At 36.8% G+C, this 19,500-nt stretch overlaps 1 protein-coding gene across 6 annotated transcripts; it reads left to right on the forward strand.

Moving 5' to 3' along the window:
- The first annotated feature begins 3,864 nt into the window (after positions 1–3,864).
- On the forward strand, positions 3,865–19,343 carry LOC113665020 (uncharacterized). 6 transcript variants are annotated; one of them, XM_027180673.2, is made up of 11 exons: positions 3,878–4,067; positions 4,778–5,001; positions 8,130–10,696; positions 13,261–13,342; positions 14,859–15,008; positions 15,404–15,502; positions 15,939–16,052; positions 16,505–16,603; positions 16,774–16,875; positions 17,303–17,407; positions 17,613–19,343. In XM_027180673.2, the coding sequence occupies exons 3-11, from the start codon at positions 8,196–8,198 to the stop codon at positions 17,643–17,645; spliced, it is 3,285 nt and encodes a 1,094-aa protein (XP_027036474.2). In that variant the 5' UTR covers positions 3,878–4,067; positions 4,778–5,001; positions 8,130–8,195; the 3' UTR covers positions 17,646–19,343. The 6 variants fall into 6 exon arrangements, with proteins under 6 accessions (XP_089044091.1, XP_027036474.2, XP_089044087.1 ...); XM_089187965.1 differs by lacking the exon at positions 4,778–5,001 and having other exon boundaries at positions 3,865–4,067; XM_089187961.1 differs by lacking the exon at positions 3,878–4,067 and having other exon boundaries at positions 4,428–5,001.
- The last annotated feature ends 157 nt before the right edge of the window (positions 19,344–19,500 follow it).

A 19,500-nucleotide genomic window follows, 5' to 3' on the forward strand; every position in this document is an offset into this window, starting at 1 on the left:
CTGTGACTGGCAGATCTAGATCCAGTTTGCTTCCGTTGTCATAGTGATCGATGACATCATGAAACCAAAAAATGATAAGTTTGATTTTGCACCTCAGATCTTGCGTGCTGCTGAATAATTCTCTATTTGAGTGCTGGCCCTGAACCCTTCCTTCCTTAAAAATGAAAGTGGCAACGATAGTATTATCAGGTTGGGAATAACAGTCATGCTTCTTTCCTTTTTAGCAACTAAAATATTTTAACAACCGGCGCGCAGAGATGCAATACAGCTGCCTGACGAGCCACTTGACCGGGAATCGACTTAAGATAACGCACGAAAATAATGCACGTGGAAAAAAAAGGACGCTGCTAACGATATGGAACTTTAAAGATAAGAATCCCCTGCTCTTGAACTAAACTGTATGCCTTTTGTTGAGAAAAGCCAGCTACGTAAATGAAGTCTCTATATCCGAAGGAAAAAATTATGACAGTTAAATTTAAAAGGACCGGAACTTGCTTAAGAATAACATTTGTCACCTTTAAAGGACAGCTTTCCGCATTTTGCGGAGCTAGATGAAACAATTTGAATCCTAGGTGACATAAAACCTCATATGAGAACTAAACAAGCCGAATCCCTGAGAGGTGACATCACATGATGTTAGATTTTTTGTAGCTTCTAATGTATATCCAGCAATTGAGGGTAATTTCTTTGAGTGAATTATTCGTTTCCTTGATCAAAACGCTTTCCCATTTTATGAATTATTTCTTATTTGTATTTTGGTTTAAGCGCGACCCACAAGTACCTCACGTTGTATGTAAAATTACGTAACAGGCAAAATGGAATTTTTTAAAAGGATTTCAGCTAAAAAAGCTGTAGTAATTATGGAATTGTACAAGTCTAACGGCCTTTTAAAGTGTTCCACTGCACGGATAATGATTTATAAGCTCATTAGCCTTAATGTATGAGAAAAAAAATAGTTCTGATTGTCATGACGTACCTGACATGGTGAGATAATCTCTTGGAAATGATTTCTTGGACAATTTTATCACCTCACTCTTACGAAAGAAACATGGGAATAGCCTCAAACCTTTTCGCAGGTATTGAATCTGATTTAAAAAAAACGAAAGAAAACAAATTTAAACACTTCCTTTTCATGTAACAGTCTTCAGAGCCACATTAGACTATGATTGCAGTCCCTTCTCTTTGGCGCGACGGACTTCGCCAAAGGTGGGGACTGATCGTAGTCTATATCTAGAAAACACTGCCTCATCGTCAAAGTACTTTTATTTGATCTCTTTCATTATTTTATGACAATTCCTCTGACACCAGTGAGTATCGACATCTGTCGGCACTTTGTCTTTTTCATTCATGTCAACTTCGAGTATTGCGAATTTCACCATTTCGAAAAAGAAATTTTCTGTTTGGGAATCTGGCAAGCTCTTTGCGTATCAATTTTTTCGACTCTGTATTCATACCCACAAAGGCGTCAATATAGATTTAATAGTAGGCTTTTACTTTTGAACGCCATTAAAAAAAAAAACCAACAACAACAACAAGAAAAACAACAAAAAACAAACAAATCCTCATTACCCCCGTGAAAAAACATATCTGGAATTCATTACTTGATACATTTAAAACGCACTTTACTATTGAAAGCCATGAAAAAAAAATTAAATTTAAAAAATAATAATAATTCCCATCCATACCTAGAAATTATTTACAGTTATTCAAAACATACGGTGACTGTTCTGTTTATCAAAGATATGCTGTATATTCGTCAAGTTTGAGTTTGCTTTAGGAGGTTAATTTACATAGTCAACACTAAGTCGTACGTGTTGTTTTGATCTCACAAAATGAAGATAAAACTTCCATTGACAGCTAAGGGTAAACGAGTCACAGCCATGATCTTGAGATATGTTAGGATCACTGTATCAGCTTTGAAAAAAAAAACCAAAAAAGGGGAAACTGGGTTAAAAAAAAAAAAAAGGTCTAAAACGCTAACCAAAAGAAACTTAAAACTCGCGTGACCTTGTCCGAATGCATAAAGAACTGAAAACAATCTAATTATAGCATAGCGAGGCCAAGTTGTTTAAAACAATGTTCTAAATTAAGCCTTGAAACTGACCAACTTTTCCACCTTTCTCAATCTACGTTTTGAATTCAACAAAAATTTCGAAAGAAATATAAAACGATAACTGGGGAGAAATATTATTCTGCCAAAAATCTAACCCTTTTAACTATCACTAGGAAAGTCGAGTCAAAGTGGATAAGGCGTATGTTTGGAACCGCTCGGTCATTTAAAGCGAGCTTGCCCTTGGACATACCTGAATGGCACGCCCTAAGAAAATATTTTCTTGTACGTGCATATCCTATAAATATAGTTTTGTTATGTATACGTATGTGAATCAAATTTAGTGTCAGTCATTTTGCTGTCATAGCAACCGAAACGATTGTCGTCCCGATTGGTCATTTAGTCGGTTGTGGTCAGCATTGCGCTGAGTCTCACTCGATGATGTTCAGCGATGCGATTGTGGATATCTCCTTTCTTCGTCGCTCGCTTGTGTTCCGTCAATCTTGTTCTGAGGTTTCCGCTAATCTTTGTAACTGAATTAAAATGATGTATGAGGCCTGCGTCTTCTTAAAATTTTAATTAATGGTCGATCGGTGAAGTACTTCAAGGCATTTTTAGCGTAAAATTTTAATTAAATAAAGGAAACAGTGAATTTTGTGTTTTGTCCAAATATTGCCCGGCATCGTTTTAACCTGCGTGCGTTGCATTGCCTGTGGTGGACCAGAAAAGATAATTGGAGGTGACAAAAAGTAAAGATGAAGGAAGACAATTTTATTCCCAAATGTATAAAATCGTCCATGGAATTTTAGAATTTTTATAAAAGGGAAGCGTGATTGAACTTTTTGTTATAATTCCCTAAAATAGTTCATCAGGGTGCCTTCGGAAAACTAAAATTCATTATGAAATATCGCATTTTTCAGCAGACTTTCCGCACACAGGCTTTAAACTAACATTGATAAGGCAATCATCAGCTGGCAGACTCTGGAAATGCTGCTGAATATTTGTGAAGGTTTATAAGTTTTGAAAGGCGATTTTGTACCTTTACGATCGATTTCAAAAGAGAAGGGAGAATTAAGGGCGACTTACTGATTTTTCAGTTTTATTTGAACATTTTCAAGAAGTTTTTCCCCCACCTGTTACCCGCGCTGCTTTCAAAATATGAATGTAAACGTAGATTTTTCATAATTTTTTAACGTTTGAAGCCTAGGGGCGAGACTGTTTCTGCGAGGGTCTCTCCCTGTTAAGTGTGACGCTGAGAAATACTATGGTTATATATATTTTAGTTTTTTTTTAGCAGCCTTCGGTGAAAATGAATAAACACCGTATGATAATCCTATAATATCATAGTCCACCTTTTACACGATAATGCCAGCGGAAGAGTCGTAAAGTCAATTGCTTGCTCGTTCGTGCCCATTGCCTCGAGGCTTTTAGCCAATAAGCCATCAAACACGTGCAAAGAGCACTAAATTGGCCCAAATCGTTTCCTATCTCTCGCGCCATATCATGCGCACGTAATTAACTGAACCAGTTTGCTTGAAATAGATCATTTAGTAGCCCCCTCATTTCGGTATAAATAGCAAACCCCGCCCGGGGCTATGTAGGTAATGAGGCATCGTTCTCCTAATATAAATTGTAATAACATCTATTATTGTGTTTCCCAAAAAGGTTTTCCTCTCCCTTTCTTGAAGAGAAGTATTAGAGATATAAATCTTTGGCAAAACAGAACAAAACAAAACAGTATTGAAACAAACAACTTCAGAACATGGAATATTGCACCGCAAGGCCTACGAATCGCACCCGCCCCACGCCTCCGCGCGTTAATTTGCCATACCATCCACGGTCCAAGTCCAAGCCATTCCACACACCACACTGTATTATGATCTGGGCCATCCATTATGAATTTGAAAAGCCGCTGTTAGCACGAAAAAATTCCTTTCCTAAGGACCTGTAAACAGCTCGGGCTTAAACAAATTACGAAGAGATCTAATCCACGTAGTCACCGAGGAATCCAGTACAGGTACGTTTAAATGTTTATTGATATTTTACTTGTTCCATTAGCTCTCTTTGTGTACTTTGCTCTTCTACACGAGCTTTGGAAAAGAAGAGCATGCCGTTGCTACGCAGTCAAGTTTAACCTCTCATACGTAACTCTCGAATTATTTCTATGTTTTTTGGCATGGGCGAATTTCCCATGCATCTGGCTTTTAAGAATTGCCAAGGACAATGTATATAAATCGTTCTCAAGCTTCCAAACCAGAAGGGATCAATAACATTAAATTATTCTGACAGTAAGCTTTGTTTTGCCTTTGGCAATAAACGTGCTCAGTCAATTAGAAGCACACCATGGCATTCATTTGAGTTAATGATTTGTAGCGACGGAGTGTTAATGATTTCCTTTTAAGCAACACTTTACTCGCTTGATTAAGAAAAAAAATTCTCGTGGATGTTCTTTTATGCAAAACCAAAGACCAGATCTGTGCGCTGATGCGAAACGCGAGTAAATGATGTTTATAAGGCCAAGGCAGATTTGAATTGAATGCGAACAGATTCGTATACATTGAGTGTGTGTGGCTTACAGTATCACGCAGAGCTAGTATTAGCTGTCGTAGCGCAATAACATGACGGGTCGCATAGCTGGATATTTGTGGTAAACGGAGGAAATGGAGGCTTGAGATCTATGCGGCGGTTGTTTTTTTTTTTGTTGTCGATCTTTACTTTCCTTTCCAGAAGTTTCCTGCCAGTCGTTACCTTCTGATCTCGTGCTTTGAAAGCTGCAGCAATCCGAAGTCACCTTTGATTTGACCTATTTGACGTACGTCCTTGGTTATCAGTCGAGTTTTGCGATAGTTCCTTTTGAGTCTGGTAAGGAACGACGACCAACAATTTACGATTTCCGAACGCGATTTCAGTGGATAACAATTCTGCAGTATCTCAGGAGAATCTTCGAAGAGGTATCAAGGACAATGTTGTTTGCTCTTTTGTCTTTATTCTTGCTATTGTCCATTGATAAAGAACATATATAATTGTTTATGCTGTTCACAGTGCATACTTAAACGAATTTGTGTTTCTCGCCGTGAGCCTTAGGCGAAACTTGGCTGCCTTATAGTATTATTTTATGTTCAAGTGGTCTGTCGTTGATGCAACCCTTAAGCTGGCCATTGAGAAGTAAGCGTCAATCTTTTACTTTTACACAAGTTCTTACCGTCTCCTCATTTGAAACTTGTTACAACCATTATTAGAAAGAATTGTACAGGAGAAAATAATTAACCGTAAGCTTGTCATTTTAATGAGCAACATCTCCAACGAAAATGAAGGAAATTTCAATCAAACATACATCCAAAAAGTTATGTTAGCAGAAAAAATTTAGGTCCTCGATTGACCCACGCGATCGTTCTGTTTATGAGGAGCTTCAAGTTTTTCTCCAAGTTTCGATACTAGACATGTTCTTCTCGTAAATTTTGGTTTCTTTCATCTGCCGTAATGGAATTTAGCATAGCTCAATAAACACGGTATCATATACGCATCGCAGGATTAGAACAACATTCCTTTAGAGTTGCCTAATTGTCCTTCGAAATTCCGGAGCATTGGTTTCTTCGCTGTTGTGTAAACGGAGCCAAGGGTTTCTATAGTTTCAGAGACTGTCAAATCAAATAGATTTCCTAAATGGAGTTAATGAGATCAGTCGATCACCCCAGCGGAATCGGGATCAACTCGCGTGAAAAAAATAGTAAGTTGAATGTACGTATGTGCCTGCATCTGTCAGAGATATTCCATGTCTGTTTATATTTTTAATCAAGTCATTAAACGGTTTCTCATGCCACTAAAATTCGTCACGACATAACAACGGAGCTCTCTAAAATTGCTCTCAGATTATATATAATTGATGAATCCCCGCCAGTAGTAGAATTTTAGCGTTTTTAAACGTATTGCAGGAAAAGTAGCGATGTAAAACGGCATAGATTTGTGAGTTACGCGTTGTTTTAATAAGTGCACGTGTATATAGTGCGGATGTTTTCACAATCGCTCAGCGCAATCTACCAATAAGATAGATAAGAACAGAAGGTTAAGTTGTCATTTCATTGGTTACTGATATTATGCCTTCATTATACTCCATAGCAAGGCAAACATCTTCATTTAATGACTTTGTAACTATATCTTTTGGGAACTTCTTCCTGTACGTATCTGCTCTCAGCAAACAAATTAACGTGCTCGAATTTCCTTTCAAATGGCGGTCAAATACGGTAAGGACTATCTGGAACCATTTTGGAAACAGTTTCAGCATATTTGAAACTCAGATGATAGCATAATTTACAGAAATTTTTCCCAGTAGTAAGTACAGAAGCACAATTGGACAATATCCTTCAAAGTAACTTATATAGAACTTTTATCTTGTGAGAGGTGATAAATATCCAAAAGCGACACGCCATTTTGAGATTTTGATGCACAGCTGTTGTGCGAACTGCCATATTCTGTCAAAAATCACAGATTTTGAATTTTTGACTATGATAACTCTCTTCTCTTCTTGATTTGGCGATGGAATTTCATTAGAAAGCATTTTTTTATTTTTGCAAGGAGTGGAAATTATAGTTTGCTTCTTCAAGAAATGATGGACATTCCTCCGTCTGTCCCCTAATGTGTTCAACAAGGGTCATTGTTAGATGTCTAGACAAACTCTCTCTTCCTGTCAAGTTTGTTGGATCTGCTGTTCAAAACTAAACTGTAGGGAATTGAAAATGGAGATTTTCCCTATCTAAGAGTCTCATTATAGTTTAGATTTGAAATTTTGTCATAATATCACATGAAATTTTATCTCAGAATAATGTCCCAGTTAAATTTTAATGATATTTTCTATTTAATTGCAATTAATTGTGAACCATAAATGATTATTGCACAATCAAGTCTGTAGATGAAAGTCATTTCAGTTAACCCTTCAACTCCCATGAATGACCAAGACAGAATTTCTCCTTGTAATGTCAGTACAATATCAAGCAGACAAGTGGTGAGAATAAAGAAAAGTATCAATTAGGAAATTATTAATTGATCCAATGCCAAATTCTTAGAATTAACATCACAAGAATTGTATGACGGATAAAAATGAAAATAACTCGTGAGATTTTGGGGGTATAAAGGTTAAGAAATGAAAACATAAACCTGAGAGACAATTGTTTCTTGTTCTCTTTATTAAATGAGACACTTTCTTTAACTCTGACAAATCTGTACTAATAATGTGATCATAGAATTGATGTTCTAAAAACTATCGGGATGAAAATCTTCCTTTTCCATAACCTGTGATAAACCTTTTAACTCCCAGATCAAATTTCTCATTCTTCTCACTGTCAACCATACAATTCTTACAATGTTAGGTCAGATCATTTAGTATTGGATCAACTAATTATCTCTAAATTGATATTTTTCTTCATTCTTATCACTTGTCTGGTTGATGCTGCAATGATATTGTAAGGAGAAATTCTGGCTTTGTCACTCTTGTGAGTTAAAGGGTTAACCCTTTAACTCCCAGAACAAATTTGTTATTCTCCTTACTGTCAAACATACAATTCTTATAATGTCAGTTCAGAGAATTTAGTGTTGGATCAACTAATCATCCCCAAATTGATATTTTCTTTATTCTCATCACCTATCTGGTAGATATTGTATTGATATTGTAAGGAGAAATTCTGTCTTGGTCACTCATGGGAGTTAAAGGGTTAAGTAACACCTGTAAATATATATATATATATATTTGCGAGTTACAGACCTGAACTTTGTCTTGGTCCATAAAATTGTTTAAAAAAAAATGGCCAAAATGTAGCCATCTTGACCTCATGTTTGGTCCGTAACACATATAAACATGTATTTAGTTACTTCTTGGTCAAAAGTTGTTCAAAGTTCTTTTTTCTTCTGTACACTTAAAAATTTGAAACTTCAATGGCTATTCCCCAAACCTGAAACTCAATCCTTAAACCTTGATCCTCATTTCTTGAAACTTTGGAGATTTAGGGATGGAGTTTCAAGTCAAGACTGTCAATTAACATTTGAGCAGTACTCTACATCTAATCTGTTTTTTCTTTGTTAATTGCAGGACCTGGATAGTACTGACAGGGTGATGTGAATTTAAACCCTTCTTCTGTCATTTATTTGTCTGGCAATGTCAAAACCATTCTTTCTCAAGGGTGGAGTTAGAAGAATAAGGCCCTCATCACTCGGTTCTGATTCAGATGAGAATGCTTTGGTACGTCAAGGCACCCAAGCTTATGAACTGGAGTTAGAAAATATTTCTGACAGTGATGGGAGCAGTGTCAAGAACATGGAAGAACTTGATCCTTGCAGTCCAAATTCATCAACTCCTAGAAGTCTCTCCCCCCTTAGCTCACTTAGTAGTGGAGAAAGCCAGTTCACCAACAGAACATTTGAGTTTCCTCGAGAACCATTTAATGTTCCACAGTATGACAATTTGCGCTCCCCTGTCATGCGACCAAGTACATCTCTTTTAGAAGTGTCAATTGCTAACTTGCCACCAGAGTCTGAGTTGAAGCAGTCTTTGTTGAAAATCCGTGAACAGATGGCTTTGAGTCTTGTGCGATTAAAGGAGCTAGAGGAACAAGTTAGGAATGTACCAACCTTGCAAGTTCGCATTTCTGTGTTACAAGAGGAGAAACGCCAACTTATCAAGCAGTTGCAATCCAAAGCTACTAGAAAAAGGAGCCTATCAGTAGGCCCTTCATTAGGTACTGATTACTCCGTGTACAACAATGCACACCCCAAAGGTTCAAAGAGCGACACAGAAAATGATGGTGATGATGACTATGCTCTGATCAGGAAGAAACTTAGAGTCAAGTTAAACTCTGTTGGTGTTGGAGATTACTCAGTAGATGGACCTTGTTCTTGTTGTCCCACAGTAATACCAGCAGTAGTTAAGGCTCCTGTGAAGTCTGTGTGTGTTGGTACGGATATGGATTTAGATCAAAACAGTCCACTACCAGTAAAAGAGGTTGAGGAACCAGTTAAACCAGTTGTACAAACAAGATCAATTGGAGTTGGAATGATGAGGTCTTTCACAAGAGATGTTGGTGTGGGTGAAGATAAACCAATCATTAACACTGAAAGCAAAGGTTCTCAGGCTTCAGTAGGAATGGTGGATTCTGCCTGTGATGCTCTGTCTACCACACTTACAAGTGATATGGCAGTGTTAGTGAAACCTGATGTATGCTCAAAAGGAATCGGCACAATGGAAGAAAACTCAACTGACAGTTCTTTTTACAGGGGAACTGAAATTTGTTCTTCAAAACTGTTGGTTCACACTGGTGTTCAGACAGGCAGAAGTCCAGAGGTGTCATTAGTATCAATTGGTGTGGGAATATGCACCATTGATGATGAACCATCCTGCCGAAAGTGTTCCAACAGAAAGTCCCGAGCAGTGGTGAAAACTGTTGACGAGATCATGGCCAATCGTATTGACATCCCATTTTACAGATCTGTTGGGGTTGGTGATTCTAGTCTCGATGACAACTATCTTTGCAATCACTGCAGCAACATTGAGACAAGAACAATTGCAGTTGGAGAAAAGATTGAATATAGAAACATTGCTATTGGCGACTTCAGTGTATCTGAGTACTCTTGTTGTGACCGTTGTAGTAACCTCAAGCAAAGAACTATAGGCTGTGGCACTGATTGTGTTATTACTGTGGACACTGGTTCTGGAGAAGAGAGGATCAATGACTTTCTGTTTTGTGATCACTGTTCAAATTTACAAACAGCATCCATAGGAACAGGTGATTATACACTGGAGGAAAGCTCTGTTTGTGAACTTTGCAATTCCAAAATTCAATCAAAGGCTGAAAACATCATGGAGAGTGTGGTGACTTCAGATATTGCTGTTACAACAGAATCAGTTGTTGAGAGTAGTCATCCAGGTGCTGAGAAAAACAAAGAAGAAACATGTGTATCACTGAAAAATATCAGCTCTGTTAAGGAAAGTTCATGTACACGTACAATCGGTGTTGGCAGTTGTGGCATCATGGACTCTTTCTGCAACAGGTGTGACAATCTCCACACCAGGTCTATTGGAGTTGGCAGTGGTAACATTTCAGTTGATGTAATTTGTGACAGATGTTCCAATAAGAAAACAAAGTCAGTTGGAACAAGCTGTGACATCATAGAAACAAGAACGCTTGGTGTCAGTGAGTGTTGCGTTACAGATAACTACTGTGACAGATGCATGAACATCAGGACTCAAAGTGTGGCTATTGGAGACTGTTGTGTAACTGACAGCTTCTGTGAGCGCTGCTTTAATGTCCAAATGCACTCTATTGGTGTTGGAGACTTTGATATTAATGCAGAGGATGACACACCTGTAGTTATACAAGCTAATCTAATTTCTGTCGACAATAACAACAAGGTGGACATCAACATGAACATGAAAACTAAAAACAGCTCTATTACAACTAAAAATGTAGTCAGACACATACAGTCAACACAAGGCAGTCCTCTTATGTACTCAAATGATGGCATTAAGAAGGTGTTTATGAACAGCAAGGAGAGCGACCTTCATGAGTCTGATGAGAGCATTGACAATGATAACCCCAGCAGTGACACAGCAAGCCAAACCAGTGAAGTTTTGGTAACTACACCATCTCCAGAGCGGATTAGGTATGGATCCTTCATTAAGCTATAACTAATTTACCACAGAATAATTAAGACAATTTTTTGAAGTTTGAAGGCATTATTTGTTCCAAAAAAAATGGTAAGTTTTTAAGTCAGAAAAGAGACAGTTGACTGTGACATCTGGTTGTCTGGGGGAAGAGCATTACTTACAGCAGTGACTGATGTTTTGAACACATGTAAGATATAATTGTCTAAAATTTCGTTCAGTACAAATTGGAATGCAATTCTTTCAGAGATCCTTAAGATGTTTCATTTCAAAAGCACCCATTTGGCTCAGGAAACAATTAAATTCAGGATACACTTAATTCTCATGAAATTTTTCCAAAACATTTCCAATGTATTTGTACAAAGAGAGTCAAATTTGTTGTGGGTGTTTTGCAGTTATTCAAAGTATTTACATAGGTGAAGTAATGTTACAGCCATGTAATGTAATGAACCAACATATTTTTGTAGGCAATCAATCTGCAACTTTGTTACTAAGTGAATAATACTTGGTGTTAATATATGTCATAATTGAAGTTGACATAGATTCAGGGATTTTTTTCTGATAACAAATGAAAGTTAAATCAAAGCCATATTGGTAGTTAATGCTTTTAAGACATACATCTGCACATGTATAGCCAAAATGAGAAAACTTTGCCAATGGCCAAGTAAATATAATAGTTAAAGGAATTTACATATATTATTTTTACCTCCAGAGTCATGTATAGTCTTGACCTTTCCCTGTGCAAGGTTGTGTCTTCTCAATCCTTTGACTCTTATGAGTGATCAGCTCATCAATTCTCCCTATCATTTTGGTACACCTTCAAGTAGTCTGGTAATAAGAACTTATGAAAAATTAGTTCTTCTAAATCCTTTGACTCTTAGGAGTAATCTGCTCATAAATTCTCCTTATCATTTTGATACACAGTGAAGTAGTCTGGTAATGAGCATTAATGAAAAATTATCAACCAGTAGAGAAGTCTTGACATTCCTTGTAGCACTATATTTATAGGAGGAGCAACAAATGAATGAATCAACTTGAGAAGGGAAGATTAAAATAGAGAAAGACATGTGCAACAACAGAAATGCACAAATTATCTATACTATAAGCTCAAGCTAAACTACATATACACTCTGTGACAAAATTAGTAGACACATAAAATTCACGTGGCTTTTTGTAAGGATGTATTAGGTTATGACATGGGCTGAATTTTTCTACTGAAATACAGCCCCCAAAATTGTTCACAGAGAGAGGAAGTGAAAGTAGGAATATTGGTGACAAAATTGGTTTACCATTCCAGAATATCAAGTTGAAGGTGTCAGAAATTTTGTCACTGGTTGTAGAGAAGCATTTGCTAAATGAAGTGTTAATTTCAGCAATTGTAGTGATCAGTGGAATGATCACTGTGGGAAATGCTGTGGGAAAATTGACAAAGCATGTATCTACACTGTACATCACCTATCATATATGGTAACTTTTTGCCAGTGGCACAGTATCTCTTAAATTCAGGGACATTTTCTGTTAATTTTTTTTTTTAAATCAGCTTAGTGGAATATAATTTCAATTTTCATAGCCACTTATTTGGCAGTTTGATTACAGGGTATTTATATTTGTAACAGTGTTCATGATTCTTTATATTCTGATGAAAAAGTAGATTTTTTACTTGAAGCAGGCCTCAATTTGTTTGTGTTTAAAGGCTATTCAATGCTATCAAGTGACAACAACTGCTGTAAGCAAGCCTCAGTTGAATGCACTGACTGTGAGATGAGTAGCATATCTTCAGACCTGCTTTTACTAAAACCCTACATGAAAGACTGTCTTGTGTGCGTGTTCAGTGCAGTTCAGGCAGTTGAACATGAGACTAAATAAACTTAACAGTCAGACAAATTAATACTGTCTGAATTTCTATTGTTGTCGGCTTTAAAAACCTAAAATCTTTTTCTTTTGAAAACTTGTTTTCACTGCTTACTGAGAACTTGAAATGACTGTATGATCGTAAATCCAATTTTCAGTAAAACTACCTCTTGCCGTTTTGTATCTATTTTCAATGAGTTTAACTCTTTAAGCTCATTACTGTAATCTTGTTCAGAAGCAATATCAGTGATTAAATAAGTCATATGTTGTGCATTTTTTCCCTGACTTAGAGGATGAAACCACTTGACCACTTATTAGTAAATGGATCTAAGAGATTGCTATCTTGTTTTCAAAGATAATACAGTATTGTTTTTAGTTTTTTTGTGTTTATTCAAAGAAAAGTTCAAAGGCTTTATAATGGTATTTGAAGAGAATCTTTTGAAAGATGTGATGGAATTTCTGAACATACTTAATGCTGCTAGAAATGAAAAGGATTCTTTTCTTCAAATGATGACTTATCTCATTCCCATCCGTTGATCCCTTCAATAACGAAACTTAATACCCAGATAATGCTTTTTAAGTGTGTCCTTCCCGCTCTTTTCTCTCAAGTATACTATCCCACTCCTCCCCTGTTACAAAGCTTTTGAAAACTTACAACATCCAACTTGTTTACAATTATTTTGAGGATTTTTTTATTGTGTTTTTATTTCAGAATAACAGATGAAGTTGTGGTGGCGTGCAAACTGTTGAATGGGCATCTTTATAAAGGAAAAGAGATTGGCAGAGAGCAAATGGTGATCATGTTGTTAAATTGTGTTTTTATTAGTTATTCTTTTTGCAGATTTTTTTTGTAACATCTCATTGTTTTTTTTTTTAGCTTTTGTGTTCCTTTGTTTTCTGCTTTGCGCTTCGTTTAGTTTTAGGTAAATGTAAGAAGGTTCTTCTAATAACTGAGCAAAAAAGAATTGCTTAGTTTTTTCGATATGGAGAGGCTCTAGAGTTTTTAATTTTTTTGAATGTCTATTGTTGCTTAAATGTTCTTCGCTGACGGTAAAACTATGCACCATAACTTGTCAAGTATGTTAAGCATTCTGAGATTACAATAACTCCTTTGATTATCATGTAATTGTCTTAATCCTGGTAAAGGATCATTTTTCTATTTGATGCAAATTAGTCAGGTTAGCATCAACATGTTCTGTTGAGCTAAGAATTCAAAGCAAACATTGAATTGATCAGGTTGAAAGAGCAGGGGCTCTTGGTCTGAATTTTATGTGTTACGGTTACTGAGAATCTTTATTTTAAATTTGGCTTCAACTAAGCTCAGATATTGATATCGAATCAAATGCCATGCATTCTACGTGATTAGTTACTGCCAACTGTCTGTAAGAGTGCGCATGCACGGCTTACGATTAGAAATTTATGTTCAGTATGGCGCTTTGTTTTAAAAATTTATGGTCCACCTCGTCTAAGTTAAGGGTTCGATTGACAGTGATGCAAGAACTGCACTAAAAACAAGAAGACCAAGGAAGTTTGAGGGAGAAAACTGTGTATTCAGACTCGAAAAAACTTCCATGGCACATGTATGTTCGAATTAGGGTGATTGCTGTGGGGAAAGTTCTTACATATGTTTTTCCTAATGTTACCGTTCTGGTGTGCTTCCCTTCAATCCTAGGTCACACGTGACGTCAGAATTTGTTGAGAAGGAAGTATTGGCGTGTGATCTAGCTTTGGTTTTTACCTCATTCTGCCGTCACATGTGACCTATTCTGTTTTGCGATTGAAATTGAAACGATTCCTGGAAATGTTCTCCAATTACGTTGTGTAGAATCTCGGGAAAACCACATGGACTCTTTCAAGAAAATCTTTCATCTTCAGAGCTCATTTTAAACTTGTTATGAGCATATCTTCCCAAGGAAAAGTAATGTAATTCGATAGACGTTGGTGCACTCATCAAATGTTTTTTCTAGTTCGATTTAAGTAAATTTGTACTTTTACTTTTCTTTTAGCATCTAATTTCTCCTTAGACCATCTTCCCTGAATCAAAGATCAATGTCAAGAGAAAAAAGGAAATGATCAGCAGTCACAGAAACTCGATTGTTAAACAAATTCTCCTCGCCAGCACCTTAAGAAATGTATAGAGAACAGAATGGAGAATATGCAAACTTTTTTTTTGGTGTAGAGGGTTAAAATTTTGATTGGCTTTGGTATCGTGATTTATGAGTTCTTATCACTTAAAAACGCAAAGCACAAGCACGGTGTAACTATCCAAAAACCTTGGGAGGAACTTACATTTGCATTTCTTCTCCTCAGATCTCGTGCATGAGTACAGTGGAAAACAACTGGTTTCGTTGTGTCAGCTCTAGAGACAGTGACCCAGAGGTGATTAAAGGGCTCCTGAGGATATTCAAGAATCAAATACACATGTTGCTGGAAACTATTCTCAACCTCGTGGACGGCAATGTAAGTGTCGAGTCGTGCGCTGCAGAGCCCATGGCCTCTGAGTAGAGGAAGTGTTGTGTGTCATATCTGTCACGAAGTCTGATGTAATGAAAACAACAACTGGTGTAGGATATACCAGGTCTATCATAAGCATGAACTCGGCTCGATGAGTGGAATTGACTCTTTTAGAGTGCTGAAGGTTCTAAGATTTCGTGGAGTTAAAGTTTTTGCCTCACATAAATTGAGCTCTACAAGAGAAGGAGGAAGGAAGGGAATGAGTGGAATGGGTAATTGAGTGAGTGAATGTATTAGTCGACTCATTGATTGATTAAACAACTCTAAGTTGATTGACTGAGTAACTGACCCATTGATAATTTAATATTGTGGTTAAAAAATGTCATCTACTTCGCCCACAGGGAAATAATGCATTGCATTATGCTGTGTCATTTAGAAACTGGAAATTAGTGGACGTGTTACTGGACATGGGACTCATGAACCTGAACTTACCAAATAAGGTATTGTTATTCTCCAGAATTTCTCATCTTCCCAAAAGTTTGATGTGTAGTTAAAGCAGTTCTCTCTCGATATAACGCTCCCGATTTTGCGCTCAGTAAACTGTCTGTCGGGGAAAACCAAAAAATTATCAGTGAACTTGGCTTGGTTTCAAGTTATTACTGAAATGATAATGAGTATATAAGGAACGAAGGCCGGTTATGTCCACAATTTTCTAAGAGGGAGGGGACGGGGAGAGAGGAGGGAGGGGGTGAGTGTGAAATTGTGCTGTCTTAGCCAATTGAGTCAACCATTTTCGTTATAGAGCGTTAGGTGCCGTAGTGCCAAGCAGGAAGAAGTTTTCCCTTACACTGAATAAGCTTCTGTTATTGTGTTGTCTGGCGAAAGTATAGAAATTGTATGAAAGGCAGCATAATTAATTTACTGAATGATTACCAGGCTGGGTACACTCCGATTATGATGGCTGCTTTGGCAGGAGTCGTGAAAGAAGACGACAAAGACATCGCCAGGAAATTGTTTCAAACAGGAGACGTCAACAAGCAAGTCGAGGAAGTAAGTTCACTTATACGTCTGTTTTCTCTCCGTTCCACGTCCGCAGTGATAGCGCCATGTCTTGGTTTGGTGAAAATAACGCATTCAGTACACGTTCTATCGGAGAGCACATTTTATATCTACGTGGGTGGTTCTCTTTTTATATGACACCATTTCGAGATTTCCCTCCAGGGTGACATCCTCTTTCTGAATCGTTCCCGTTTTTACGTTTGTAGGGGCGAACTCAAATTCTAGGAGGAACTCGCATTTAACTCGCATATACTCGAAAGTCACCTCTTGACCATTCTTCTTATTATTTTTTTCAACCCCAAATGAATGCTACTCGGTATTCAAGAACTTGTCCCAGGCTTCAATCTTTAACTAAAATTCGTAAGCTTCATGTATGTGAAGATACACGCCTATTTTTACAGTTTCCCTGAATGTTACTCATAATTTTTCTTTGGAATAATCAGACAGGACAAAGTCCACTCATGTTGGCTGTCAGTCGAGGGAGAATGGAAATGGTCGAGCTCACTCTAGAAGCTGGAGCCGATATCAACGCAACAGATGAGGTTAAAAACTTTATTTTCATTTTAGAGGGATTAGTCCAGATATCTCAGGCTTCAATTTTAAGTCATGATTTCAGTCAATATGTGCTGTTTTACAGGATAGCGAACACAGTTTTGGTTTATCATTTCGTCTTTTCATGAACAACATTTCTGTCGTCCTTTCATGTTACTAGGATGGCTCTACAGCTCTTATGTGTGCGTGTGAACACGGTCATCTCAATATCGCCAAGCGACTGCTCTTGGAGCCTCATTGTGATGCATCACTAGAAGACCATGTGAGTGGACTTTGTTTAAAGTATGACAATTATAGCTGATTTTTACAACAAGGGTATCTATTAATTTTCGTTCATTTTTTCCCCTCTGTGTTCCCTTTCTTGCAAGGGCTCTCCGCCTTTGAATGTCATCTTCAACTTGTCTAGCGGAAAGTTACTATTTCTGTTTCGCAAACATAAAAAAGATGCCAGTCCATCGATCAGGTAAACCCACCCCTTCCCCCTCCTTCAACTTTTCGTCAAGTACTCATGTTAGTGCGCCGGTTGTCATTTGCATTCCTGGTTACACAGAAGTACCGGAAGAATTAAGTGTCTTGCCCATTACAGCTTGAAAAAGTATAGTGAGATAGTTGTATATTCTGAAAAGGTATATAAATTGATGAAAGTTCACTCGGGAAAAAAATGTGATTTAATTTTTTTGCTCTTTTAGGAAGGAAGCACTGCTTTGTCTATTGCCATGCAAAGGAACTTCAAAGACTTGGCTTTGCTTATATACGGAAATGTTAGCTTTGATCCAATTGGGAAACCTCGAAAGGTAGGCTGATGTTAAACGCTAAATAAAATTTAAATAAACGTCTTCTTCCAGTGATCCGTGATATGAATTCCTCTTTTTTATCTTTAGTATGTCTAAATCTGACTAGAGCTGTAAATTTTGACGTTCTTTCGTTGATTTGAAGCCACTTCAACAGCCTCACTATACAGCTGATATATTTCATTTTATTTTTTTTTTATTTTTACAGAAAATCGGTGGCTTGCCGTGTAAAGCTTCTTGACGTACAAGCAAAGATTTCGGCAATCATCATTAGCTGTTTGATGGTGCTATGGTGTTTTAGACGCTTACTGGTCAATAACGTTTGAGTAGTAGGTCTCTGTGGTATCAGTGAGAGTCGATTTTTAAAAACCGTTATAGTTGGGAGTACATGCCTCTTTGTGTGCCACATTTTTTTGGTGTTTGGCCATATTATCAGTTTTTTTGATCGACACTTCTTGGTCTCAGTTGTAGTAGTTTTGTGCGAAACAACTTTTTTCAGGAAGAAGTAAACTGGTTTAAAAAGAAGAAAGAAAAGTAGAATTAGACGAGATTTTTTCCACCTTTTACACACTGTCCTCCTTACATTTCCTCTGGTACCGATAAGGAGAATTTGTTTCACAATTAGGAGCTTCCTAAATTGGTGATCATTTCCTTTGTTATCATGACCTTTACATTTGATTCAAGGTTGATACTGTAAGGAGAAATTATAAACCAGTTTTTCTTTGGGCTTTAAGGGTCAATGGGGTTCTAACTGTATCAGTTTTCGAATCTAGAATTTTAAGATACCTTTGAAAAGCTGATTTATCCAGCGTTTATAAAGGAACTCTATTTAGAGGCTCAGTTACTTATTTTTCTTTGGTAAAGCAAGGGTGTCTGGACGCTGCCAGGGGGCAGAGGATTTCAATTAGTGAAGGGAGACTAAAAGCATAAATAAGATAAGATTGTAAATAGAGTATGAGTTTTCTCCCAGTAAAAGAACCAAATAAATTCACATGTAGATTATCCTAACTTATAGAACCTCTAACTTTAGCTAATAAAGGAGGTAAGTTTCTAAACAAAGTGTGGTGCTGAGTCGGTGGGAGAGTATAACAAGGTATTTCAGTATTATCAACTGAGCTGATAACGGAAATTGGCCACCGTAAAGTGTTTCAAAGCTGACGTTTCGAGCGTTAGCCTTTCCTCAGAGCAAATCTGACGACTCTGGAATATTAACGAAGATTCACGAATATGTTCTGAATAAGTTCTTACTAATATTTTTAAACCTCGTAGAATTTAGGAAAGGTCTTCCTTAATTGGAAGAAGGGAGGCTTGTCTGGCTAAGGCCTGAAGGTGGTTTTACGATTTTGATAATGAACATGAAAAAATTACGTACCTCTGATTGGCTGAAAACGAGTGCATTCTCATGTAATACGAAAGCAAAGTTGAAGCACGAGTGCAAATTAGAAATTACGTGCACGCTTTCAAAATTTCGTCTGTCTTGACTTTCTGTGATGTTTTTTCATGTACATTACTTAAAAGTATACGCAATAACATTATTTCTCATGCAATTTGGTGTAATACGCACTTGTAAATTTTACAAAGACCACGAATTAAAAATGTACTCTTGCTTATTAACACCAAATTGCACTCGAAATCGTGCTATTGCCTATATCAATAATATGTATATATATATATATATAGATAGATATAAACATTTTCAAGGTGGTATTGAAGGGTTTACTGTGTTTCAATTTTTTGTTATTTTATTTATTAAATATTTTATATATAAATTTTAAATAGTAAAGCCCTTATTATTTTATTACTCTTTATTTAACACAGAATGTCGGTCATTTATATTTTAGCTGGCGAGACTGTTTCAATAGTTAATCTATCGATGTACTACAGTAATTAATAATTATTTTTGTTAAAATGTGCATAACATCATGAAATATGTTAAATCTTGCGTGTCTATGTCTTGAGCTATGTCGAGATTTCTTAGCTTTCTTTCCAAAATGTACCCTCATCATTTCGTTTCTCGCCGAGTTATCGGCCTTTTTTATTTAAACCCGTCAATCATATGCGCAAAAGCATCAAAATGTTTGGTCAAAAACAAACGA

Source organism: Pocillopora damicornis, chromosome 11 (genome assembly GCF_964200805.1).
Source record: "Pocillopora damicornis chromosome 11, jaPocDami1.2, whole genome shotgun sequence".
In the NCBI taxonomy this organism is placed as follows: Eukaryota; Metazoa; Cnidaria; class Anthozoa; order Scleractinia; family Pocilloporidae; genus Pocillopora; species Pocillopora damicornis.

Coding starts and splice junctions, on each gene's coding strand:
- LOC113665020 (XM_089187965.1), top strand. CDS start 8,196: ATGTCAAAACCATTCTTTCTCAAGGGTGGAGTTAGAAGAATAAGGCCC. Junction 15,009..15,403: donor TCAACCTCGTGGACGGCAAT/GTAAGTGTCGAG, acceptor CTTCGCCCACAG/GGAAATAATGCATTGCATTA. Junction 16,053..16,504: donor TCAACAAGCAAGTCGAGGAA/GTAAGTTCACTT, acceptor TGGAATAATCAG/ACAGGACAAAGTCCACTCAT.